Genomic DNA, 26,862 nt, shown 5'->3' with positions numbered 1-26,862 from the left:
GAGGTGACTAAGGAAGAACCTGTACAGTCTCCTGCAGTACTAACAGCACTGTCAGAAGCAGCAGCAGCAGTTAGGTTGCCCTTGAAATTAGCCATAGCAGCTTGATCATGCTTTGCTGGGCTCTGAGCCCTTCACCAGAGCTTTTCAGAGCACCCCGAAGCCACTGATAAAGTGAGACCACATCTGCTCTGAACCTGTTTGCCAGGGTTCTGATGTAAAGAGGGTAACTTCCATAGTTCCAATAGGTAAGTGCAGATCCTCAAAAGTATTTAAGCACCTAGAAAGTAGTTAGAGATTAAAACACTATGGGCCTTGAGATGCTAATGAGAATGTAGTTATATTGGTATTCAGTGTTTTTGCTGATATAGCTGATGGTGCTTGGTAAAGTTCTGCTCAAAAAAGAGCCTCATTCTGCTGACATAAGCTGCCTGCACACAAGGAGGGCTTCACTACTACAACTCTGCTGCTACAGCGATATCACACGCATTTACATGTAAATTAGGGCTTTGTTTATACTGCACAGATGCAGCCTTTCACTCCATCCTGGATGGGGAGGGGGGGGCAGGGAGAGTAATGGTCTCACTACTCTGATTTTATGGACTGAAAAAGCAAGGCACAAACAAAATGAACTCACTAGTTCAATATCACCCAACATGGCTATTAAAAAAGGTAGAGATCATAGTTTACAACCATGGGACTGTTTTACTGTACAGAGGGGAAGACAAGTGAGTCATCACTTGGCTCATAGGAGCCTCACCATTATGTGAGGTCAAATTCCTGATGTGTTTGTGTTTGAGTTTGAAACGGAGGTGTTAGGAATGAATGCACCAGGGAGCCCTGAGCACAGGGCATGAAGGCCTGTTTAGATGCACTGTCAGAAACTAACCTGAAGTTCGTCAAAGGAGAATGATTTCACCACAGCTGTTGGCTCAGTAGCAGGACATCTCCCGTCTCCCTTGGCTGACAGGTTTTATGCCGTTTCTCAGCTGCAAAGTCCCATTGAGTTCCCCTCCCTGCAAGGATTTCAACAGAGCCCAAATGAGGTGTCTCACTCCACCCTCTGTTCCATCCCCCTTTGCAGGTGCTATGGTTGCAGACTGTGAGTGTGGGGAGGAGAAGGTTTTGAGCACACCGACCACATTCCATCCAGGGAGCAGCAACTGTGTTTTACTCTACAATTTCTGTATTTTTCTGTTATAACCTCTATTAGGCTGTGAATATAACCTCTCTGTTTCCTCTGATATTACCACCATCTTTCCACAGCTGGGTGAAATGCAGTGAAAGTGGATGGATTTTACTGCTGGTCTTAAACTATAAGATATAGTCTAGTTCCACTGCAGAGAAACAGCCATCTCCATTCCAAAACACTACACAAGTCACTGCCCAAAGGAGGGTCAAATATCCAGAAAATTGAATGGAGGAGGGTTGGATAGGAACAGATAGAACTTTCTAAGTATTGTTTTGTACAGAAGTCTCGGGGACAGGGAACATAAGTAAAAGAAGATAAAGCATAGGAGGATCTGAAGAAAGCTAGGACAATCTTGGTAGTCAGCCCTGACTAAAGCCTAAAGAAAAACAGCTTTTTGGTGTGGTCTGAAAGAAGCTGTGATGGTGCGTGCACCTTTCCTCCCCACCTCTGGATGCACTACAATGCAAGAAATGCTTGTCAGGCCTCAGCCTGGATGAACAGCACCTGGTCTCAGCTTTCCTTGGGTTTATCAGAAACACTGTCTGCTCCCAGGAACTCATGCTGTCTAATCAGCTCCTGCTTTTCAACAGCCTTGGAAACTTACTTTTCTGGTCTGAATATCAACCCAAGTGCATATTTTCTTTGAAAGCTCAATAGAAAAAAAAAACAAACAAGAATTGTAGCCAGGATGGAAAATTACTATGGCTAAAGCCAACCCTCTTGTGACCCTACAAAGTGCAGTCCTATGTGAGACCCTTTGAGCTCTCCAGGACTGCAGTGGGCTGTGAACTGTGGGCTCTCAGAGCTCTCAGACTTTCAAGTCTGCTTCCCAGTTGTTCCTTCCAGAACTTGCCCTTCTGCCATCTCCAAAGTTCACACCTCACCTCTCTGAGCCTTGCCCTGTGCTCAGGGCTCCCTGGTGCATTCATTCCTAACGCCTCCATCTCAAACTCAAACACAAACATCAGGAATTTGACCTCACATAATGGTGAGGCTCCTATGAGCCAAGTGATGACTCACTTGTCTCCCTCTCTGTACAGTAAAACAGTCCCACAGTTGTAAACTATGATCAGGATCAAATCTACCTTTTTTGATAGCCATGTTGGGTGATACTGATATTGCTCAGTGGGCGGAGTAAGGCAGTTTGCTCTGCCAGTTCACTGGAATAACATCCTTGAGACTTAAAATGTAATTCAAAACTGGAATTTGCCCTTCAGTTTTCATTTGGCTTCCCTGTTTTGCAACTGCCCTAGTCCAGAGGCACAAGCTGCAGTCAACTGTGTACACAGGTATCTTGTGCAGTGCACAGAGCCATATCAGAGCTGCCTGCAGGTGTGATTCCAGGAGCTGTGTGCAATGTGTTTTTGCTGCCTGTGGCAGTAGCTGTACCTTGGGATGGCATCCCCATGCTGCCACTTGTCTCCATGGATATCCTGGACTCTTCTGTCACTGCAGACCCAGTGTGAACATGGCCTTCTGTGTCCCCTGCACTGTGCTGGAAGGGACTGGATGCCCCTAAAACACCAGGCTACGCTAGCCCCATGCTCAGAGCAGGGTGAGGACCCTCTGTGCAGGGGAGTACTGCAGCTGCTGTGTGAGACTGTACAGTCCTGCATGAGCTAACCGGTAGGTTCCTTGATGTTATTTAGATTTCCTAAACCAAAACTGAAATCATTGCATTCTGAGGGTTCATGTTAGTTGGATTCAAGGACAGATGAAGTGATCAGTCTGTAGGTACCTACATGTGAAAAGGGTTTGTGCTTTAATAGGTAACACAGCAGTGAGATCCTATGCCCGGCAGGTGAAGCAGCTTATCCTCTCTAGAATTAAGGCATTAGCAGGTGAAACTCCTCCCTGTGCAGGTGGGCAGGCAGGGAGTGGAGGGTGTTGCCCTACATACGCCTTGTGAGTGTAGACTGATGACCATCTGCACCCCATGGCAAAAACTAGTCAGTATAATTCAGTCTGTTCTGTTCAAAAGGAGAAGAGGCTGGAGGAAAATGCTTATAGCCAACTATGGCAACGAGGGAAAAAATACTTCTGAAAGTCTACAGTATATGGTCCCCTAATACTCTTTTTTGCTCTTTTTATTTTTCATTTATTAGTTTCTTCATAAATTACTTCAACAATGCAAAAGCCCTCCCTTGCTCATCCAGAAATAAATCACTTGTGTCTCTTCCCCACTGGTGGAGCACCCACCAGTGCTCCTCACTGCACCTACACCAAAGCCAGTCCACTTACACAAGCACTCAAGTGCTAAGCAGGGGTGCTTGCTGCTTTGATCCCAAGGTCCCTCCTAATAACATCAGTCTCCCCCATGGTCCCAACCTGCAAGACAAGAGGTGGGACATGGCCCAGCCCATCTTAGCTGGTGGCTCTCTCTTGCTGCATGTCAAAAGCAGGTGAAGAAAGCTTACTGCTGAGGCAAGTGCATACCTGCTTCTCCGGCAGTCCAGATAAGGGAGTGGCCACAGACAGCAAGAAAATGAACAAGGTCAAACACCCAGCTTGCACTTGTTAGTGCTGAGGCTGTGTTTGTACCCCTCATTACAAAAAGCCCTCTTGTCCAAAGGGGACATGGGAGACATGAAGCAGACTGGACATGCACTGCTGCCTACAAATAGGCTGAAATTAGGCTGTGAAGCTTTCCTGTCTTCCTGAGGGAAGAAAAATGACTTTCACAGAAGCTAATTCACTTGTTAGGTACTGCATGTTCATACCAAATTTGCAGTAAGATCCATGACAAAGGCTCCAAGATGTGATTATAATACATAAAAAAAAACTATCAGTAGTAGCAAATCAGAGAAAAGGATGAGTCCATTCTCTCGAATTCATATGCTTGAACCTGAAAACTCTTCATTTTGTTTTTCCCCCTGTTGCTAAGCTCAAGGAAAACCACAGCCCTTCCCTCTAAATTACTCTGGAGAAATCAAAGGTCACATTCTTCCATCTTTTCAGTGTGTGATTGAACATGTCAGGCTGTTTCCTTTCTAGCAATTAATACTCCTGCAGCTCGGAAGCCGCTCCCTACTCCCTCACCAGGATGCATACAGGTGTTTAATAGCACGCAAATACAGACACACTGTGGTTTCTTTCTGGCTTTGTCTGCGTGCTGCTTGGTCACTCAAACTGCACCGAGGCTGGTAACACCCACCCTCCTACGAAATACAGCGTTTAGTTCGCCCGGTCTTTGAACGAAGTACATCTCTCCGAACCCTGTCAGGAAACACCTTTGTACCTAAATGTACATAAATCAATATGGTTTTAAACAGCCGGGCAGCTCCAGCTGTCGGTGGCGATTACAGCTCAGCAGGGCGGCCAAGCTCACGCGTCTTCAGCCCAAGTGTAAATCCCACTGGAATTAAGCTCTGCCCGAGGCTGGTTTGCAGGCTTTCGTGCAATGTCCTGGCGGACTCCGGCTAACACACATCTCTTCCGAGCTGCCGGCAAGGGCATTACAGTAACTACGTCTGATCTCCTAAATGCTTTCCGGAGCTCTCACCCAGGGCTCTCCGTCGCCTTCGACGGATGATTTCATTAGGACACAGCCCAAGGCGTCCTGGGACAGCCCTCCGGGTCTCGGAGGAACCGCTTCGTGTATCAGCTCCCTCAACACGGAAGAGCGAGACAGCCCGCTGCCTTACCCCACCCCGGCGCTCTCCCAGCCGTGCCCGAGGCAGGGCAGCACGGGGACGGCAGCAGCACCGACCCCAGCCGCGCTCCGCTGGGGAGGCGGAGGAGCCCTTTCTTTACCCCTGTCTCTGGTCCCAGCCCTGCCCCTAGCCCGTCCCCGCCACAGCAGCCTCGCTACCCCCAGCGCCCGGCGCCCCGCCCCTTCCCTGCCTACCGCCGCGCCCGCCCATTGGCTGCCGCCTCAGCCCCGCCCCGCTCCTCCCTCCGCCATTGGACGGACGCTGCTTCTCGCTCGCGCCCCTTCCTCAGCCTCGCGCTGTGATTGGCTAGTTATTCCACTCCCCTTCGCTCTCTGTCCCATCTCTGTCAAGTGATTGGGCGACGCTCACACTCTGGCTCCGCCTCCCCATGGGCGTTCCTCTTTGCGATTGGGCGAGCCTCTCCCTCCGCCTTGCTCCCCTGGAACTCGGGTGCTGCGCGGGCTCTCCCTGGGCCGCGGCCGCCCGCCTCGCAGGCGCGCCGGCGCGTCCGGGCGGGGCCCGGCCCCTCGCGTGACGCCCGCGCCGGCCATTGGGGGAGCGCGGGTCGCGCTTCCGGTGCGGCGCGGCCCGGCCGGGCGGGGGCGGCGGAGCGGGCGCGGCGGGGCCGGCGCGATGGAGCGGCCCGAGCGGCCCCGCGCCAACGGCTGCGGCGGCGGCGGCGCCCACGGCGCGCTCCGCAACGGTTTCGTGCGAGGCCCGCCCGGTACCCAGGTGTGCGCCGGGGAGGGGAGCGCCAGGGCGGGCGGGGAGCGCGGCGGAGGGGCCCCGGAAGGCACCGAGGTGTGGCTGTGAGGGATGTCGGCAGAACCCAGGTGGTTTGCGTCGTGGGCCCTCTCCTGGGGAGGGAGGGCAGCGCCCGGGGGGTGCTCACCGCGCTGGTGGCGGCGTGGGACATGACTGTCCCTCGAGTCACGGCTGTAACTTTACTGCAAGGCTTTGAACTTAAACCTCGCTATCGCACAGTAGGGCTGCGGTTTGAGAAGAAGAGGTTTTATTAGTTCTTCACCACTGGTGCGGTGTTGCAGGTGCGACGCGGGGGGCTGTGGGTCCGAGTAGCCTGGAGCAGGGACTTCCCTCTAGAGCAGAGCTGGAGGTCGATGCAGCACTTCCCCTCTGGCTGTATTAACACCCTGTGATGCAAATGTGTATTTGCTTGCAGACTTCAGTTCTGTCTTTGCAAAGCACTCGAGTTTTGTGTTACAGTGTGAGGAACTTAAAGGTTGTTATGAAGTCTGCCTCAGCAGAAGGCAGTAGGTTGTATTTCCTTGAACACCTCAAGCTGCTTGAGAAAAGCTTTCTTCTGTCATCATCTCTCCTGCTCCTTCTGTTCTTCAGTCTTCTGCTGTCCCTTCTATTTTTTCGGTGTAGGCTTGTGCACTCACTGTGTGAACGGGATTGAGAATTGATGCAGGGTAAAATGAATCTTTTTTTCCCCTGAGTTATCTTTGACTACTTACTGTATTTCTTTGACTGGATGGATGCTCGTAGTCTTGCCCCTTTGGGAGATCCAGCACAATACTGGAAGTGAACAAACGGAGGGAGGTACAGTAACTTCATTTGGCAGCAGTGTCAGCTTGTGCTGGTTTGGGGAGCCATGGCTTTGGTAGTCCTGCCTTGCAGACAGCAAGCACTGCTGGCTATAAAACCTTACATGTAAATCTTTATAATATCACAAAACGTGGTGAAGGTGAGTGTTCTTCTGTGAGTGTTTTTCTAAAGAAGAAGGTCTGCATACAGTTATATTCTTCTACTTCAGAAGAGCAGAAAGTAGGGTAGGATAAAAAGCGTTTTGCTCAAGGACTTTGTGTGTCTGGAAAACATGGGTGATGCAACATGTGAATGGGGAAAACGATAGATGTCAAACTGAGGAAGCTTAAAAACCTTGCTGGTTTATGAGATGTTCTGTTCACTTAGTAGCTTATACTATGCTTAGATATGTTTTGGAGACCTGAGGCTTTTGAGATAACTATTTCTAAAGTGGGTCAGGGTTCACTGGAGAAGTGGTCATTAGAAATCTTACCAAAAAACCAAAGTGCAGCAGCACTGTCAGAGGATATAAGAAGAGTGTAGGAAAGTTTGGTATCTTTCTAGCAGCTGCTTGCTGCTCAAACAGAGGTTTATAATTAGGAGTATTACATTCTTATCTCCATAATTTTATGCTGGCTAACTTTCAAAGTGAGGGTCTGAATGTTAGAACTGGACTGGAAGAAGCAACTGTTTAGGAGAATTGTGTCCAGCTTTCTCACATAAACAGTGATGGTACGCTGCCAAAAGAGGTGTTTGCTGATATATCACAGATTTGGATGCTTGCTTGGTGTTTTGCCTTTTCAGTTGTGTTTTTTGGACCTTTCTACAGAAGGAGAGAAACATGTGAATGCTCACTTTGTGTTGAATATATTTGTCTGTGTCTGTATATACTACGTGCATACCACATATAGCACTTGAGAATCTGCAACTGTAAGCAAGTACCAAAAAGGAGGTGGCTTACACAAAAGAATGTGATTGTTACTTAGTAGGGAAAAAAAACAAACAGAAAAGTAAGGATCAAGAAAAGAAGTTTTTCAAGAAAGCCTTTCACAGGTTTTGTGCAAGAAATAAGAGGCAAAATGAGATCTAGCTAAAATGATGGGAAGAGGAGGGGCAAGGAAAACTGTCAGTTAAAAGAAATGTTGCAGTCATTGACAATTTCTCTGGAAAATCATGGATCTTCTGAGTGGAGAGCTTAGAGATAGGGTAGTGCATTACCATGCACTCCATTAGGGCTTGATAGTGCAGGCAAGCTTTACTCATTTTTAACTGTGTTGAAAAAAAGGAGTCCTCTTGTACCTGGGATGTTTCTGCTCAGGTTATCTATTTAAGTATTGGGTTTTTTAATTCTTGATTTGTTTGTTTATGTTGCTCTGGGGCTTTTTATCCTAAAAAAAAATAAAGCTTAAATTCAAACATTGCCTGATGATACTGCTTTCAGTAAGGGTGATATTCGACATATAGAGGGTTCTTTACTGTTACGCCAGCATGAACAGAAGAGGGTGAAATTGTTTGCTTAATTTTCTAAGAGGTTGTATTTGTCTCCTTCTGAACTGCTAAACCTCTTTGGTAAGAGGAGAGGGAAACTTGGTGCCTACTAAAACTGTGCAGCTACAGACTTTGGCTACCTTGGAGATTAATGAAATATCATCAGTGACTAGGAAAGCGACCATTTGAAGTTACGGGTCTAGCATGGTAAAAACGTTCTGATGAAATACTAAGATAAATAACCGAGATAGCTCTTGGCTTTCTTGAGATGTCTTGTGTTCAAATTACTTGGCTCCTGCTTGAAGTTACTCTGTTTAGAGATTGTTGCATTCACTGAATTTCAATTTCAATCTCAGTATGAACACGCTAATTAAAAGAGGTTGGAGAACCATATAGAAATTAAAAATTGTGGAATGTTGGAGAAAAGTTACTTTTTTCTGTTCCTTACTGTACAGTTAAGGGAGTTTATGGTCAGAAAGAATAGTAATTTATGGATGGACTTAAAATTGATTTAGAACTCTCGTGTGCTACTGCACTATGTAAGATAAAAGCCTGACATCTCAAAGGGTATTGTCATGATGTGAGGAATTGAACACAGATAGGAGAAAGAGAGCAAATCTTAGTAAAAGAGATGTGAAGTTACCTCTTCAAGTTGTGCATGATTCTGCTTTTTATGCACTTCTGCTCTTTTGGGGAAAGTGTTGAGTTCACTATAAAAATGGTGTTCAGGAGCTATCAAGACACTTGTAGGAATAATAAATGGGGGAAAATGGCTTTTACTTTCTGCAATGCAGTTTTAAACTGGAATGTATTTCTCCGTTGGAATGTTTTGCAAATGACTAAAGGTTTTCCAATGCTGCATCTGAAAAGATTTTTCTTGATTAGAATAGGGAGATTGGGACATCTTTAATGAGAGAAAATGCCCTTATTTTCCATGATAATATATTTGAATCCACCTGTTATTGTGAACATATTCTTAATAGTGTGATTTTTTTTTCTTCTTCTTAATTTTGCTTCTCATATTAGAATGGTTCTGTTGTGCTTCTAGAAGTTAAAGAAGTAGTCTCAACCTGAAAAAATGAAATTGGAATATAGGTTTTAGATATCAAGTTCTTAATTTCTGTTGTGTGTAGTATCTCCAAGTCAGTTAGATAGGAGCTGGAATTAGATAATCAAATTTTAATTTCCCTGATGTTTCTAGAAGGTTTTCAAACACCATCCTATAGCAACTTCCAGATAACATACATGCCTTTGTAACCAAGGTCTTGTACTGCTTCCTCAGGAAGACAAGGAATAGTTTGCTTGAGAAAAGTGGGAGGACTGTGGGATTTGCATTCCTTTAAGACTGTCACAAGTCCTGAATCCTAACAGCTATTAAAATGGCCAGCCTAGATATTTAATTCCTGGAAGCTTTGGTGCGGAAATACAGAAAACAGTTTTTGTAGTGTGGTTTATGCTTGGTCTTCTTAAATAGAGCAAACTGCTTATTGGTTTATCTTGTGGGATGCTTCAGGATGCAGGGGAACAATGGCTTCATCTTGATTTTTAAGATGCTTTTGCTGGAATTCAGATTAGTGTAGTTTCCTTTGGAGATCACACTTAAGGTGACTGCAGCAGATACTGCAATTTCTTCTTGCTACAAGTGATTTAGTGGTAGCAGTGATGTGGATCTTCTTTCAGATGAAAGTTAGGATAAGATAAATGTATTAAATAACTACCCTATCCACTGGTGCAAAAAGGAATTGGACTGCAGAATTGTGAGATGTTTTTTACATCTGTGTGCAAATTTAAGATTCAAGTATTTCTGACAGGGAAAAAAATGATCCTGGGAATCTAAATCCCATTAACTTCTTCATGAAGAAGTGGTTGTTCCCCCTTACTCAGCGTCTTGCAAATGGTGTCCAGTTTTGAGCTCCAGAAAGATGCTGGCATCTTTCACATCAATCTGTGAATGCAGTGGAGGGTCCCCAGGAAATGAGAGGCTGTGAGAGCTGGGTTTGCTTAACCTTAGGAAGAGAGAAGGCTTAACTAGCTGGCTGCAGGATATAGAGAAAATGGGGCCAGGCTCTTGGAAGCGTGTGGCAATAGTATGAGAGGTAGCACATGTGATTTGGAGGAATGGGAAATTGTGGTGCACATAAGGAAAATAATTTTTCCCACGAGGGTGGTAAAATACTGAAAGAAGAGGTTCTGGAATCTCCATCCATGGAGGACTTCAAGAAGTTCAAGACACTTTAACGGGGCCCTTGGCAACCTGTTGACTTGGGCCCTGGACACAATGGAAGACCTTTCCAACCTTGGTTATTCCATGCTTAGATGAAGTCATGGACTGCAGGAGAGTTTGTCCAGGTTTAGACATTAGCATTTAATTCCCAAAACCCTGTGAAAATGTGCGCCTTAGGGCTCAAAGTAGGTACTCTGAGGAAAGGAATTACTACTTTCTGGCTCTTGCTTGGTTTTATGATTGACTGTGTTTATTGTGTCAGTAACACAAAGCTGAAGTGAGGAGAAAGTTGTCTGATCTAAAAAAGGGTGCAACCTTGTTCAGATATTTTAATTGACAAAACTTTTATTTTTGAAGAAGTGTAGCTGTGCACAACAGTCTTTTTCTAGTACCAAATTCAGTTATAAATGACTGTAAGCCTTTGTGGAATGAATAGTTACTCAGCATTTTCCCTGGCTAAATGAATATTTGAGGCCATCATATTATATAAGTAGGTGTAGTGCCAGTGTTGTACTTGTTGAGAATTTGTGTGTCTGTGCTGGTATAAAAGCAAACGCCCATGTTAGCTGCTGATATGATGGACTTCTCTTTGATTTGAATATGTGCTGAGAAATTAGTTGGGTGAAGTGTTAAAATATATTGATTATATTTGGACTGCCATTTCAAATTTAGCTGGTGATAAGCCTTAAATGCTCTAAGAAATTGTTATAAATGTATACAAGTATACAATGTATACAAGTTTGGTTTTTTTTTTTTCCTGTCTACTTGAGAGATGTGTTGTATTTTTCTGTCTTAATTGTACAACAAAACCAATGTTTTTTCTAAATTTCATTAGAAAACAATTTTCAATTTGGTTGGGGGACAAAGGCTTTTTCTGTGTTATCTATTGAAATCAATTTCTCTTGGTGGAATGTAAAACATTGGCCCATCTTCAGTGAGGTTTCCAGTTTTTTGTTTGGCCATGATTAAGAAATGAATCCTAGAGAAAGAACTGTTTTTAATTCAGAATTATAGTTTTGAGGAGTACTTATGGTTGAGAAAGCAGGAGTTGGAAAATTTAGGAAGTAGTGGGGTTTAATGTCTATAAAATAGACAGGTTTAGGTTTAATGTCTGTAAAAATGAGAGCAGATTCTAAAATACATCAGGAAATGCTTTCAAAGGTACCTGAGAGCCTAGAGATTGATGTGTTAGGGAAACATTGCAGACCTGTTATGTCTTTGGAAATCTTTATTGTAAATCATATTTAGTATTCCATATGCCTGAAATCTACTGAACATAATAGGTAAAGTTACATGTAAGGTTTAAGGTAATTTAAGGTACAGTGTCGGAAGAATAGTTTATTCTCAGTAGAATTCAAATTGTCGCCTATATGTAGCAAGCAAAAAACCCCAAGTTTAATTGCATCCTTTACTTGCTAATGGAGGGCAGGGGGGAACCCAAACAACTTTTAAACATTATGAAGATTTATGCTGTTTTTGTACATGTGGTAAATGCATCTTAAACAAGGACTGTGAAATTTGTTGTGAGTAACTAGTTGCAATATTTGATAATACCTGTCAGGAAGAACAAATCTGTAATTAGGAATATACTCTTGATGTCTGTTTTATAAAACAAGTTTATGTCCTGTGGGGTTTTTTTAAAGCTTAAAATGTGATTCAAACCAGTTAGTTCTAATTTTGGTAGTAAGTACTTGGTCTTTTTACCCATGCAACAATCTTTGAGATTTGAATTCTAAGCAAAGCAGTGCAAGGAAAAGGGCTAGAGGTGACAGTAAAATTACCACAGAATACCTAACAGTTTAGAGCAGCTGCCTTCATGGAATTCTCACTGCTGTGGTTTCTGTAGTGCTGATTTCCTCAATCCTTTGTAGTAAATGTGGCCACTTTTGCATACGGAGGCACACTCATGGATGCAGTCTTTCACACTGTGTTTCTAAAAATAGAAGCTGCAAACCTGTTAGGAAAATTTCTGCAGCATGTGTGGTATGTGGCAGTGAGAAGCTACTAATTTTAATAAGAATTTAGCAAAGTTGTCCTGCAGCATAAATAATCTTTTTAATGTGTTTACATAAAATCTGCCAGGTTCGTCTGAATTTGTGGTTCTTGTCAGCATGAACTGAAATGGCCTCTCTAATACAGAGTGCTGGATCTTTCCCAGGGCAGCAGCAATAAGCAGTTACCCTGTACTGCTCTCGTACTGTGTGCAGCATGAATTGCACTTGTAGCATCTTCTCTCCCTAAAGTACATGCCTGCAATGCAAGGTGTGTACCCAGAGGCCTGTGGTCAATCCTGCGTGTTGTCTACAGTAGCATCTGCAAATGCTCCCGTGTTTGTGCATGGCTTTTGTCTTCTCACTCAAAAAGGATGTAGAAAGCATCCAAAGGAGGGCTACACAAGTGGTGAAGGAGCTAGAAGGAAAGCTTTATGAAGAGTCACTGAGGTCACTTGGTCTGTTCAGCCTGGAGGAGACAGAGAGCACACCTCATTGCAGTTACAGCTTCCTCCTGATGGGAGGAGGAGGGGCAGACACTGATCTTTTCAATCGTGTGACCAGTGACAGGGCCCAAGGGAAAGGCGTGAAGCTGTTCTGGGGCAGGTTTAGTTGAATATTAGAAAAAGGTTCTTCACCTAATGGGTGGTCAGGCACTGGAACAATGTCCAAGGGAAGTTGTTGCAGCACCAAGCTTGACAGAGTTCAAGAAGCTCTTGGACAACTGCGTCATACAGATGGTGTGACTCCCAGGGTTGTGCAGTGCGGGGCTGGGCCAGGAGTTGGACTCGATGGTACTTGTGGGTCCAACTCAGTAGATTCTGTGATGATCATCGTACTCTGATGTGTTTTGCTTAAACCTGTGGAGTCCTTTCTGGCAGTAGTTGTGTGACGTGGCTGCTGCTCAGTAACTGCTACAATACTGTTCCATGTGATTTGTTTTCCCAAGAGTTAAGCCCAGCACAGGCATTACCTGTGGCTGGTTCTTTGCTGCCTTCTGTAACCATCTGAGTTGTGCTCTCTGACTCTCCTGCAGTTGAGTTCCTTAATGTGCTGGTGCTCTTCTGCATACATGTACTCTGCACAGTACAGGAAAGAGGCATGTAGGTGAGCATACACATACTTTTTTTGGAACCATGCATTTAAATGAGCTCTGACTTTGCACTTGGATATGCCGTATATTCTACTTCAAAGGTCATGGCTCACTTTATGAGCATAAGGCTTGTTAAAATCATAAAAGTCTTAAACTTCCACGCCTTTTTTCTCCTCCTGATAAAAGGAAATTAAGCATAGAACTGTACCCATCTTCTTTCTTGGTTTCTGGAACTAAAATTTGTGTTCTTTTGCAGCAGCTTTGGAGCTTGCAGCATACAAGCCTTCATTTGAAGGCTAATGTATAGATTTATAAGGCATTCTTAGAAAAACAAATAAGCTTGTATTTAATGTGACTACAAATGTCTCTTCTGTAGTCAAATTCTAGAGGTTTTTTACGGTCATATGCTTCATGAAGAGTTTGTGGAACTGCATTCAGTTTTTTCTTTAAATTTTGATTCAGCTAGGGTAACACAAGTTTGTCAGCTGATGTGGTAGCTGACATGCAAATTTAAGGATGTATTAGCACATTGGTGGAAGAATGCTGAGAGGTGAAATTGATTGGAGTATGGGTTGAATCAGTACAGTTATTCCTAAAACAGCCTTTCTTAGTGAAATATTGGGATTGACCATATTCAATAGCTTTTTTAGTTTTAGCATTTGTCACAAGCACAGGCACCTACAAAGACCTGGAAAAAAAATTGGTATGTTTTTATTCTTACAAAGTTTGCATATAGATTTGGGTCTCTTAGTTGTTTTTTCTTCAGTAACTACTTTTTGGTGTTTGGTAACCTTGGATCCATTATCTTAGGATGTAGCCTTTCATCTCTTCCAGATGAACTTCCGGTTACCTGGGGAAGACATTAGAAGCTTTGATATGATCTCTAGTTATTCAATACTAGGTAATTTGCGAAGTAGTCGCTACCAGTTTTCTGTCTGCTTATCCTCAAATCAGCTGCTTGTAGGCAGGCACAGATGGCAGGTATGTAGTGTGCCTGCTCCTGAACAGCTGCTGTTCACAGCCTGATCTGACAATGTGAGGATGCAAACTTCAACTTGTAATTCCCCAAGCTGTGAAACTGTGGTGGTCAGAGCTTTGGTGCATGATCCTTCTTGTATCTAGGTGCAACAAAATTCTATAGTTTTGCCTGCAGGAGCCATAATGATAGAGCTAAGCAATCCTGAGAGTAATAGAGAAGATGTGGCTCTCATGGTTTTTCCTTCGCAGGGTTGGCTCACTGATTCTGCGATTGTCATGGTACTTCTGCCTCTCCTCTCTGTCCAGAAGCTGCTGCCTCTTGTTTGCTGAGCTTCATCAAGCGCCTTTGTGGAGCGGTGCTGTAAAGACTATTGCGGTCTAATGAATAACCTTCTGCAAACGATTAAATTTTCAACATGGATCGGTTCAGTGTTGAAGGGCTGCTATACTGATAATCAGATTTAGTTGTACAAGCTGGAGGCTGGTGCAGATGGTTCAAAGCAGGAGTGAGTGGGGCAGGCACAGTTTCTTTGGATGGTATTGTTCATGAAGAGAACAGTGCATGAACCTTTGGCCTGCATTAAGGCCTTAAATTGCCAGCACTTTAGCTGCAATGAGGTAGGCAAGTCCATGGCCACCACTGTATGCAGTATGTTCTTAAAATAATACTGCAGTATTAAACCTGGCCTCAAAGCACTGCAAGTTAGTTACCTGCATCTGGCTTTAAGTGCTTCTGCTAAAAGAGCTGTCTTTGCTATTTGTTTCCATACTTATACCTATTCTAAAGTCCTCACGACTATTGTGACCAAATCAAGATTTGCATTGCTGAAAACTGTGTCAGCAGAAGGGAAGAGATAGAAATGACTATGAGGAGGGAAGGTGCCATTGTGGTTTATACTTGGTGACTGCATAGCTGTAGCATAATTGTATCCCTAAGAACAGATCCTTGCTTCTGAAAAATTGCTTTCATGGTAGTAATGGCAGACTTAAAATACAGACTTGCTCCAGCACCTGAGATGAGCAGGTATCACTTTCCAAATAACTCAGTGTGTGGTGCTGCCAGCAAGTATGTGTGCCTTTTTGATTCATCAACTGTTGTAGAGATTAGTAGGATTCTACCTTACTTTCCTATATGATAGTATGAGTGACATAGGTGAATAACTGGTTTTATTCTGTCTATTTATTTATAACTGACCCACACCCCTCAAGAATTATTTGCCATTGCCTTTTTTTGATGAATTTAGGTTGTCTCTTTCCTAGTTGTTGAGGTTTCTTTGATTTGTACATTTTAAGGAATACATTTTTTACTTATATGTATATATATATTTGATGCTACACAAAGGGGTTTATGTTTTGTAGAGTGTTCTTTCATATGTAGCTATTTTATTATCATGCAGCCATTCTATAACTTAGCCATGCAGATAGCAATTTGCATCTAATGGCTAGATTTCTGTGTTTTTGTTCATTGACTTATGTCATCTGATCTTTAACTTAACAGTTTGAAAAAGTAGTCTAGTTAAAGCCATGATCTTTCTCCCCAGTGTTAATGCTGGGTGAGCACTTGCCTTCTGGAGTTTTTCTGTAATAGTCGCAAATGTTGTGTATTCCAGTAATTGTACTTGAGATAGACCAGCTGTATGCACTAGGCAGCTAGTATATCTCCTGCCTTCAGATGACATGGAAGTAGCAAGATGAATTTTAGCATGGATTTTATGCAGAAAGCCATGCTTTGTTCTGTATGCTGACATATATGCTGTGTTGAGACTCTATATACAATGACTTTTTTGTCTGTGGTGTCATGTCCGCCTCATGGATGAGTACAGTGTTTATGTCTGCATCTTTAGGCTAACAGCTATAGAGGCACATGGATTATGATTGTTTTGTTATATAGGCTTCCAAGTCTGAGAATATATTGTTTAGATCAATAAAACTCTTATTTTCTATTTTGTTTTTCTCTGGGAAGCATCACTGTTCTTTTATTTGTGCCCTCTTGGTGAAGGCACTTTTTCCATTTTGGTTTGCCTAGATGTAAGCAATGCTCTATGTGTAGCTTTGCAAACTAAATAGTTTTAATGAGATGTTAGATTAAATTGCCATAGATTGGTAACTGTTACTTGGGTTATATCAGCAACTTGGCAACTTCATATATGGAGGCTGGCAGTATTTATCAGTAATGGTTGAACTTAGCTGGAAGCAGTTTCTGCAGAGTGGTAGGGGATGCAGGGCCTGTAACTGACCACAGGGCTGGGGACCACTCTGAAATGTCTATCTGCCTTTTCTTCAATTAATACCTCAACTGCCTCTCTTTACATTTGTACTATAGATAAATCATATTGTGCACAATGGAGGATTATACAAAAGGCCTTTCAATGAAGCTTTTGAAGAAACACCAATGCTGGTTGCTGTGCTGACCTATGTAGGCTATGGTGTTCTCACTCTCTTTGGATATCTGCGAGATTTCATGCGGCAGTGGAAGATTGAGAAGTGTCAAAATGCAACAGAAAGAGAAGAACAGAAGGTAACCACTGGGGAAATAATGTTTGGTGGGAAATGTTGTGGCTGAGGCTTGATTGTTTCTTTGGGGAGAAGTGGAGTTCGAAGTTTTCTGCTGTTTTCCTTGTCTTCTGGATGCCTCAAATACTACGAAAGTACTGCTGTGTTGTAAAAAAATAATGTTCTTTTTGAGTTTTTTTCCTCAGAGTAGTTTCCTAATCTGTCTCAGTGCAAAGCTGCATCAACAGTTATATCAACGTACTGAAAGATTCCCCAGCTGCAGAAACAAGGGTTTGGGGAAGAGAGACTGCATGTTCCAGCATCAGGACCTCAAGAAAGGCTCTGGTTTTAGCTGGACACCACTGGGAGGCTTTCTGATGCTGATCTGGTGGCTTAGTTTTGATTTAGGAATGTTATTGATTCTCTTTATCTGAAGCAATTGCGAAGAGAATCTTGTGGGTCAGATCCAGAGCACAAGCTATATAACTTTAAATTCTTTTGGAATCCAGAACACCAGCAGGTGAGCTGGTGAGTAACTCAAGGTACTGACTTGTGGTTCACTGATAGTGATTAGAAAGAATTCATGTTAAGACCTATTCACAAAAGCTTCTGTTACCAGGTGAAAGGTATTGCCTGCTTCAGCAGTTAGCCTTGAATGGATAATTCTCATTTTCAGTACTTGTAGATAATTTTAGAAAAATTAGAGATCTTTATTCCCCACAGGAGTTAATTGTTTTTAGGAAGCTACTTTGAAACATGAAGTTCACAAACTATTTTCTTGCTAACTGTAGACGTGAGCCCTCTTAGAAAGTGTGACTACCAGTGAGCTTTCTCCAAAAGTCTTTCTCTTGCTGATTTGCGTTCTCTGATCTGTTTTTCTCAACTGCTTTGGAGAGCCAGAGTGGCTTATAAAATGTTAAGGGAGCTCCTTTTTCAGTTGCTGGTTTCTGGTTCTCTGTGCAGCCACACAAGCAGTTGGCTAGCAGGAAATAGGGAGGGGTAGAAAGGACATCTCAGTAAGGCAAACAAATAATCAAGGGTGGCAGGGAGGTACTAAAAAAAGGAGGCTCCTTTGGAGACTTTTTTTGGAGACAGCACTGCAGTAAAGTGCACATCTTTTTACAGTAGATTAGTTTTGGACCAGTGCCTAAAATTACCTCACAGTAGCTTCTTTCTGTGAACATTGAGGTAGAATTAAACACATTCATAGTAGGGCACTAAATTCCAAAACAGAAGCAATCTTACAGGAGTTAAATGAGTAAAAGACATTTCATATTGGTTAAAAGTACAGGAGTTTAAACTATTGCCAAAACTGACTTTTAGAATATGAAAGTAAAAATCTTGGATCCCTTTTAATAGTTAAAATATCTGATTAAAGAATGCTGGTTAAATCTCAGCTTGAAACTTGGTGTGTTCATTAATGTCTTTTGAGCTACTTTGGTTTATGACATTTGAGAACATGACATAATGTTGTATTTTTCTGTGTGTAAAATAGAAGTTGATACATCAGAGAACAGTCAAAACAGTTGCGGAAAACTACCAAGACATTAGAATAAAAGTTTAAATATTGGTATGTATTCATGGTGTTGAGGATTATAAAGGAGTAACTGAAGTGTTGGTGCAGTTATTCTGTACTGTAATTGTTACATTTCTGTTGCACGGTTCTGAAAGGTTTGTCCTGTTATCAGTGTGTAAAAACTGCTTACAGCAGCCCTTTTCTGTGGGAGCAGTCATGACTCTTACATGATTGAGTGAAAAAAAGGGGGCAGTAGGTCTAATTCACATAGTTACGATAGTAACACATTATTGGTATTAGGCTCTCAGTAAAGGTTACCACAGGAGGACCTTGAAGCACAGAGGTTGTTAGGAACAGATTATCCTAGTCCTAAAAGAAACGTAGCCTTGAATTTTTTTTATAATTAACTCAGCATTGTGTCTTACCCTGAAAGACATTTGCTTAACAACTAAATGTCCTTCTGGACTGCTGAATTGAAACTCTCAGTTTCTGTGTTGGTTACGGCTTCCATGAAGAGATGCACGTATTCTGGTTTTGTTTTCTATGTAGGATATCTGTGGATGGACCTAGTAAGAAGTGCCAGTGAATATTACGTAAGAATGAAAATAGGAAATCCTGTTTAAAGAAGTTTTGACATTGAGAGAAATCTCAGCCTAGTGTACTTCCCTAAATCACGTCTCTAGCACTTAGATTGTAGCTGCTTCTGATATCAGACAAATACAAAAGTGATCACGTGAGGTCTGGAACATGCAGTACTTATCCTCACCCTTTGCTGCTGTAAGCTTTGTTTGCTTGCAAATGAATTGATGAGAGCACGTTGCAGCATGTCTAGCATGTGGGAGCTGGGGGTTACTTTGGTGCAGGAGGTGGAGGTGTGTGCTCAATTACTTGTTTTGAAATTATTTTCCCCAATATTTGAGTCTCTCTGCTGGATGACAGCCCAGTCACCTTTTGGTAAGGGAATGCAGGTACTAGTGTGCAGAAAAGGCTCAAAACTCACCTTTTTATTATTATTAATGCATGCAAATCAGAGGACCCCTGTGCTTACACTGGGATACTTTCTGGCAGATTTGTGGAAATCTTTCCTCTGTGTGGAAACATTTTTATTATTGAAATTTTTTTATTGAAATTCTGAAGAGTCGACCAGGTTTTTATAATTTTCTAAAGCATCAAGCAAAATGATTAGCATTACCTTTTTGAAATGGTTTGTAATTGCATAGGTGAAAAATTATAAAATTACATAGTGTGAGGAAGTATTTTGTAAAGGGCTGAATGAACCTTTTCTGAAAATCACAGAATTGAAGTATGTGGATTTTCTGTGGTGTGTTTCTGAAGGTGATTACATTTAAAAGCTTAACATAAACTTAGGTCCAAAATAGTATTAAAAACAAACATAAGGAAAAGACTCAGTTTTTCTGTGTTATAGAGGACAGTTTATTTCAGTAGAGTAAGTCCTTCCTTATATTGTCATTTAATAGTATAATCTTATACTGCATCATAACTTGAGAACTGGAGATGACCAAACTAATTTAAAGAGCAGAGCAGGAGTTTGAACAGGTTTGAATTCTAACTGTCTCTGATGGCAGGTAAATTCCTTGGAATTTATTAGAGCCATGCACTGATATGAATGATTCCAGGAAAACCTAATGGTCACTCACTCTTGAAACACAAAAGGGTGAAAAGGGACAGACTTTGCTAGTACTGACTTCCAGGAAATAGTTTCATGGGTTTTGGCTTTGTTTAAAATATATCCAGCTGAGCTTTTCCTGGAGACCAGTGTTGTGTAGCACATCCTCTCTGAAGCATTACTGGTCTGTTTTAGGCATGGGTAAATGCTAAGATTAACAATTCTCAATTACCCTGGAATCAATTTATGCATACTCAGTTTAATGTGCTGTCATACAATACAGTTAAATATGCAAAATGCTTCCAGGATTTTACAGGCTGGATGAAAATCACTTTTACCTTTCCTCCAGTCTGATTTGCCTGTTGATTACCTTACATGTTTTGTGTTTGGGAGTGACTTTAAATGGGGCTGCTAACTCTCTAATCGTGATCTGTAGCTTGCCCAGACAGAGTTTATTTCCAGCATCTGGGGTTTTCAAACAAATGTTCACAGGAGTCCAGCTGTAGGAGTATTTCAGGGGCAGTAAACTGGAGTCGTTTGTTTGATGTCTTAGCATCTGTGTAGCTCATCAGAGGCCTCCTGATGATACAAAGGCTACCCACAGTTATTGCTCCACTTTCCTTGACTCATGTAACAGCGAGATGAAACTAGTCTTTCTGCTTCCTTTTAGAAGCCTGAAATTTGTTGCTCTGTTCAGAGTCAGTTATGTGTTATCAGAGAGCATATTATGCGAGTTGCAGATAAACCCTGCTGGTGCTCATGGCACCATTTGTTAGCTTAGGTGCAATGCTGTGAAAACTTGGCTCTAAAAGTAGCATAATCACTGCATTTGCATGTCCCTGTGCCCTGGGCTAAGGGCTACAAAGCTCATTATGACCTTCACTTGTTGCAATATTAATTTAGAGTATGATGAAATAATGGATTCCCAAATCACCTATGCTAAGGTGTTGCACCCCAAGGGAGAATTTTATTCTTCCCTTGATTGGCTTTGCTTTTCTATGAAATTGATATGCTTTTCTTCTAGGACACCACTAGTACTTCGTTTTTTTCATTAAGCATTCCCCTATTAATAGGGACTGTGTTCTAGGCTGAAATTGACAGGAATAAAGCTGTTGAGGATTTTTTAGCTCCATAAATGAAAGAACTTACTGCTTTTGCTCCCTCTTTTGGGTCCACTGTTGTAGTTTGACTCTGTTTACTCAGAAGATTGCTGGAAGAAGCAGCTCCTAGAATATTTCTCCTCTGAATGAAACTGTTTCATGTCAGACTCATATTCTTAGGGACCCTAACAGCTAGGAAGAGCATTGGATCTGAAGTAAGATGACAACTTGATAGAAAAATAACCAATCTGAAGGCTGTTTAAGTAACAGTGGTTGCTTCCAGCTCTAGGGTGCTGTTGCAGTAGAGCACTGTGGTTGCATGTATCAAAAATTTGAAATCATGGAATATGCTAAGTTGTAAGGACATGGAAGTCCAGCTCTCAGGTGTGCACAGGATATCCCAAAGAGTCACACCATGCACCTGAGAGGGTTTACAAACTTCTTGATCTCTGTCAGGCTTGGTGCTGTGACCACTTCCCCTTGGGAGCCTCTTCCAGTGCCCTCTGGGTGAACACCCACAGGGTGAAAAGTATGTATTGATAGAGTTCATTTGTCCTTTCCTCCCCAGGTGGTTTTTTGTTTGTTTGTTGGTGTTTTTTGTTTTGTTTTGTTTTTTGTTGGGTTTTATGATTGAGAATTGGAATTGAAGATTATTTTTTTTTATTTGAAGATTGAAAATATTAAATTAGCCTGAGAAATTCAAGTGGTCTTTTTGTTATATTATCTACTCTTCATCTGGAATGCCCCACTGCAGAAGGATGGAGGAGGTGAACAAACAAACCAACCAACCCCCAAAACAACCAGCAGACCATCTGCTCCTGTATGCCCTCCAAAAGAGGGCTCTGAAACTCCAGAAGTCCGTATCAGTTTATAAAGGCATAATATCCTTACCCTTTGTTTTTTTAGTTCTCAGATGCATGGCTCATGAGAACCCTTCAGTGGGGTTAGGATCACTGAGGAAATAGACAATCCATTTTTGCATTATGCCAAAATAACACTTCCTGCTTGTCCTCTTCCAAGGAACTTTCTCATGAGACCTATCTGAGGGTGGTTTGGAGGGAGTGGTACATGTATAGATAACAAAGGAGTTGACAGTATGCTGATACCTACACTTAATGCCCTTTACTATAATCCTACAAATTGATACTCTGAAATACTAAAGCTAGTGTCCCATATTAAACCCTAATTTCCTTACCCATAATTTATCCCTTGAATTCTTGTGGACTTTTAAAATATCTTTTTTCTTTATCATGATCCAGTAGGTTCAGAGAACTTCTCTACTTCACAGTAACTTTAAACTTTGTTCTAATGCTGGCTTTTAAGATAATGCTTATGTTACATATACTGGTGGTGCCAACCTGTTGTGGGTGATTGTTCTTATCTCACCAGTTGAGCTTGTTACTGTTCTGGCTTTGTCAGCTTGGGTTTCAAAAGAAAGCTCATCTCATGAGTGATCTGAAGTGGGATTGGGCTGTATCAACCCAGGCATACCTGCTTGAGTTGGTATAATGATTCATTTCCAGCCTCCCCCTTCTAGCCATGAGCCTTGGCTAAAATATCAGTTGTTTCTCGGCTCACATAGTTGGTGTGCTTGGATAACTATTGCAAAGCTGAACTCTTGTGTGTAGATGGTTAAGAGGAATTGAAAGTACTTAGAAGCATGTCAGTAGATTATAATTAGATTTAACAAGTATCTGAAGTATTGATCTTCTAATGTGCCAAGGTTTCTTTTTGATCTCGTGTCCCCCACCCCTCTACAAGTAACATAGCAGAGGGTTTGAAACAATTATTTTGATTTTGTGTCATGAGTTGGGATGGGAACATGGAAGAATTAATTGTCCTTCTGTGCATCTTAGGACCTAGAAATTCTACTCCAACTGTCTTTGAGAAAGGACATACTTGTGATTCTCTGAAATAGTAATTGGCAGCTAAATTTGGGTTGTTTTTCCATAGTTGAAATGATGGAAATGAATATCTTTCTGCCTTTTTGGTGGAAACAAATCAGAAATTGGTTTAGGTGCAACTGTATCTTCTTATAAAATGCAATTGGCATTTTTGGGCTTGGTCTTTTCTGTGCAGCTGCCGGAAGGAGGATGCAAAGGTGTGAACCTAAATGTTCCTCTACTCCAAACTGCAAGGACAAAGTTGTTAAATCATTAAAAAAGGAGGGTAATGAAAAAAGTATGCCTCTTGCAGGCAAACATTGTAAGTAAGAGCTTCTAAGTGCTTGTGTGTGTTTTTATTAAAAATCTGCCATAAACGCTCCCAGCTTTGCTTCAGAGGTACAAATGTCTGACACTATAGGACTTGGTGAGATACTCTGCCTTTCTCATACTGTCACCAAAAATAAAATTCCTGTCACAGTGTTTGCATTTTTCTTGTGAAAAACAGGAAGAAATGCTCTGCTGGCTCTTACCTTCATAATAAATGCTACTTTTCCTTCTGTACATGATTAAAAAGGTGCTTTTTTTGACTTTTCCAACAATGAATTGTGTATTCTTATCTCTACTAAATGTCAAACTTTCATAATTAAATAGTAAAAAGGAAATCTTGTGACTTTGGAGCAAGAAAAAAATGTTCTTGAGTGCTCAGATGTCCTTGCTTCCACAGTTAGTTTGACATTCTTGTGTTATCCATTCAAGTCAGTCACTTAGTTTTCCTGGAAAACATTGGAAGGGAAGCTAAAATTCAGGAAAGGCTCATTCGTAAAAATCATGTGGGACTTCAGTGTTGATAAGCTGTGCAGAAGAGAGGTACCATAATGTAGCTTATTAGCTTGTATTGAAAACAAAAAATTGTGGAAGGTTGTAATGGTAATATGTAAAATAATGCTAGTGGTGCTATATTAAATGCATTTCTTATGCACAGAATAGAATATGGTAGAGCACCTTAGTTTTCAAAGTCTGTGTGCTCAGTACAGCAGTGCATATTGTTTGGTGCCAAAAAGACATTGCATGTTCCCTTGCTCTGCTTGACTCGAAGGCTGGCTATACCTGTCCTGCAAAGATTATGTGCCCACAATTTAATGGAGTTATTTTAGGTTTTGTGTTTTCTTGAGTTTTTTCATTACACCAGAATGACAGAAAATAATTATTCCTCTTAGTCTAATTTTACTGTCATATATATATTTTCCTTTTACTTTGAGTGCTTTTGATGTGTTTCAGGACTTTGTCCCATTGTACCAGGACTTTGAAAATTTCTACAACAGAAACCTCTATATGCGCATTCGGGACAGCTGGAACCGTCCAATCTGTAGTGTGCCAGGGGCCAAAGTGGACATGATGGAGAGAGTTTCCCATGACTATAACTGGACATTCACGTGAGTCAAAATTGAAGAAAACACTCCCAAGACCTGTCTTGAAATATAGGGTCTCTAAGAGTAAGTTGCAGGCTGTGAGGTTAAAGGAACAGTGAATTATGAGCTTTGTTATGAAAGTTTGAGCTTTCTTGCAGCTTGAATCAATTTTGCTCTTTTGAAATGCATTTAGGCCCCAAGGTGATGATTTGTATATGATCTTTTGTATTAAGATTTCCTGGGTATACACCTGTAATAAAATTAATACCTTTGTGCGTGACGACAAGAACTTGGTGTGGATACTTTGGGCTGCACTGCTGCTTGTGACTTTGTGTTGATTTAGAAGTAGTTCTGCCACTTGAAATAAATGCTGCTGCCTGAAGTGAATTTAACATGATTGTTTTGAGTCAGAACTGAAGTAATCTGTAGAAACAAAATGAGAAATACAATAAAGGATTTTTACAAATTGGAAATGACGTATCAAGTCAGACACATTTTTGATGTGAAGAGGTTTGCAGCACAGTCCTTGGTGAAACTGGTTATGTCTCTTCTTGGCTTTCAAGGGCAAAAGAATTAATTTATTTTTTTTCTGCTAAGCTTCTTATTCTTGTTGTCACGTATTGTTAGCACAGAAGTGCCAGATGTGTTTCCTTTCTGCGGTTAGAGGATATCCCGCTTGAGGGGCTGCCAAGTTAATTGATCTAGAGATGTTATTTTGTAATTGAAAGAAAAGTTGTATGTTTCTGGGATGGAGGGAGAAATGTGTCAGAGCAACAGATGGTTTGTGAAGCCTCAAGCAATTTTATGTGTGATAGCGAATTCACCTGTAAATGTAAACTTTTCTGGGAATTGATTTGAGATTGTAAGATAGGGAGAGAATATTTTTCACTGATTGTTGCAGTTTGATGATGAGAGGCACTACTGAAATAATTTAATGGTTGGTTCTATTGAGTTCTAACATTTCAGTGTCTAGTCTAGGAAAGTGAAATAATAATCTTCTGGTGTAGATAATTATTTTAATTTTGGGTGTCCTAACTTGTGCTGTTTTTAAAATGCAGATACACAGGGAGAGTAATAAAAGACATCATAAATATGGGTTCTTACAACTACCTTGGGTTTGCACAGAAGACTGGGGCTTGCCAAGAAGCAGCTGCTAAGGTTCTGTCCCAGTATGGAGCTGGGGTGTGCAGCACAAGGCAGGAGATGGGTAAGTTGGAGGATGATACTATGTTTCCTGAATGTGTATTTCAAAGTCTGTGTCTGATTACAGGTCTTTGATTGTTTCAGCATTGAACTTTAGTCGTAACTGATAAAGCAGCTTTTACTTTAATGAAGACAAATTGACTTCCTGGATTTAGTTTACATTGCACAGCAGTTGTCTTACTTACGTTTTCATAAATGGTTTTTTTCAGTGTTCTCTTATGGGCCTTTAAATAAAGCACAGCTCGGTTGGTGGAAATGCTCTTTGTAGAATTTAGCAATAGTGAAAGCTTCTCCTTACTCAGATTTCCCATTTGTTTTATGTACAGGAAACTTGGACAAGCATGAGGAGCTGGAAAAGCTAGTTGCCAGGTTCCTAGGTGTGGAATCTGCAATGGCATATGGAATGGGATTTGCAACCAACTCTATGAACATTCCTGCTTTAGTTGGCAAGGTATGGCTTAAGTCATGGACAGAAGGCCACCTAACAAAGATTCTGGTGGTTAATTTTTCTAAAAGCTACTTGTTTGCTTTTGTTTTTCCTCAGTGGAAGCCCCTGCAGATATTCTGTATGGAAACTGTAGGTCACAGTATGCATCTCTGTTACATTTTGCAATGTAACCATTGCAAAAATCTCTTTGGGAAACAGCATCCATGGTACAAGTAGCAGCCCAGAACTTTCTCTGGGAGAAAGTTCTTAGCATGTTAAGGCTTACTTCCTCAGGCTACTTCTTGGTGTGTGAAATGGTGGCTGATTAACAGACTGATTGGCTGAAGGTATTTTGATGCTTTTAAGACACTAAGAACCAACTGTGTCAGTTGCAGATAAGCTGAACTTCATGTTGGTACATAGAGAATTAGTTATCTTTGAGTGACAACTAAGAAAATCCCTCCTTTGATGAAGCAGAATGATGTTTGAGGGAAATAAGGTCAACTGTGAAGACTCATGATGTTTACTATGTGCTGCATAAAACAGTAGATAATTAGTCTGAGTGTCCAGTATCTCCAGCTATGCTATTTTAGTTATTGGAAAATGAAATAAAGGTGAAATTTTTCTTTGCCTCTACTGATGCAAAATACATGTTCTCTTAGCTCCTCCATAGAGTAAAATAGTGCAAGTACTGGAACAGGTCTTTTTTTTTTTTGAAAATGATTCATTGTCAACCTAATATTGCTAATCTATTGGAATTCTTTGACACTGTGTAGGGAATTATTTTCCTTTAATTTATTTATTTTTTCACTTCCTGAGATTACTTTGTAAGTCTTTAATTTGCGATATCTACAGATCATAAATTTGCTGCCTTGTTCTTCCTGGCAGCTTTTCTTCCTGGTGATTCTCCTTCAGATTAGCTGCAGTGTCTTCCTGCATCCTGTTTTTTTCTCTTTTTTGTAACAAGAAAGTAGCACTGTCTACATAATATGCCTTTTATTTTGGTCTGTTAAGTTTTAACTCACATTATTTGCATA

The 26,862-nt window shown here is 41.5% G+C and overlaps 1 protein-coding gene across 5 annotated transcripts in view; it reads left to right on the top strand.

Annotated features, from left to right (window-relative positions):
• The first annotated feature begins 5,443 nt into the window (after window positions 1-5,443).
• SPTLC2 (serine palmitoyltransferase long chain base subunit 2) overlaps window positions 5,444-26,862 on the top strand; it is a 72,140-nt gene continuing 50,721 nt past the window's right edge. For all 5 annotated transcript variants that reach the window (XR_015288163.1, XR_015288164.1, XM_086893487.1 and 2 more), the window contains exons 1-5: window positions 5,444-5,574; window positions 16,488-16,682; window positions 24,065-24,219; window positions 25,254-25,402; window positions 25,725-25,849. Coding sequence is in view for 3 of the 5 variants with exons in the window: in XM_086893487.1 (XP_086749613.1) it covers window positions 5,476-5,574; window positions 16,488-16,682; window positions 24,065-24,219; window positions 25,254-25,402; window positions 25,725-25,849 (723 nt within the window). In the remaining 2 variants the exon portion in view is untranslated. The remainder of the gene's footprint in view (window positions 5,575-16,487; window positions 16,683-24,064; window positions 24,220-25,253; window positions 25,403-25,724; window positions 25,850-26,862) is intronic.

The sequence above is a fragment of the Cyanistes caeruleus genome, chromosome 6, assembly GCF_971803275.1.
Source record: "Cyanistes caeruleus chromosome 6, bCyaCae1.hap1.1, whole genome shotgun sequence".
Classification (NCBI taxonomy): domain Eukaryota; kingdom Metazoa; phylum Chordata; class Aves; order Passeriformes; family Paridae; genus Cyanistes; species Cyanistes caeruleus.
The sequence above is the reverse complement of the archived record's forward strand: the minus strand, read 5'-3'. Positions and strand labels throughout refer to the sequence as shown.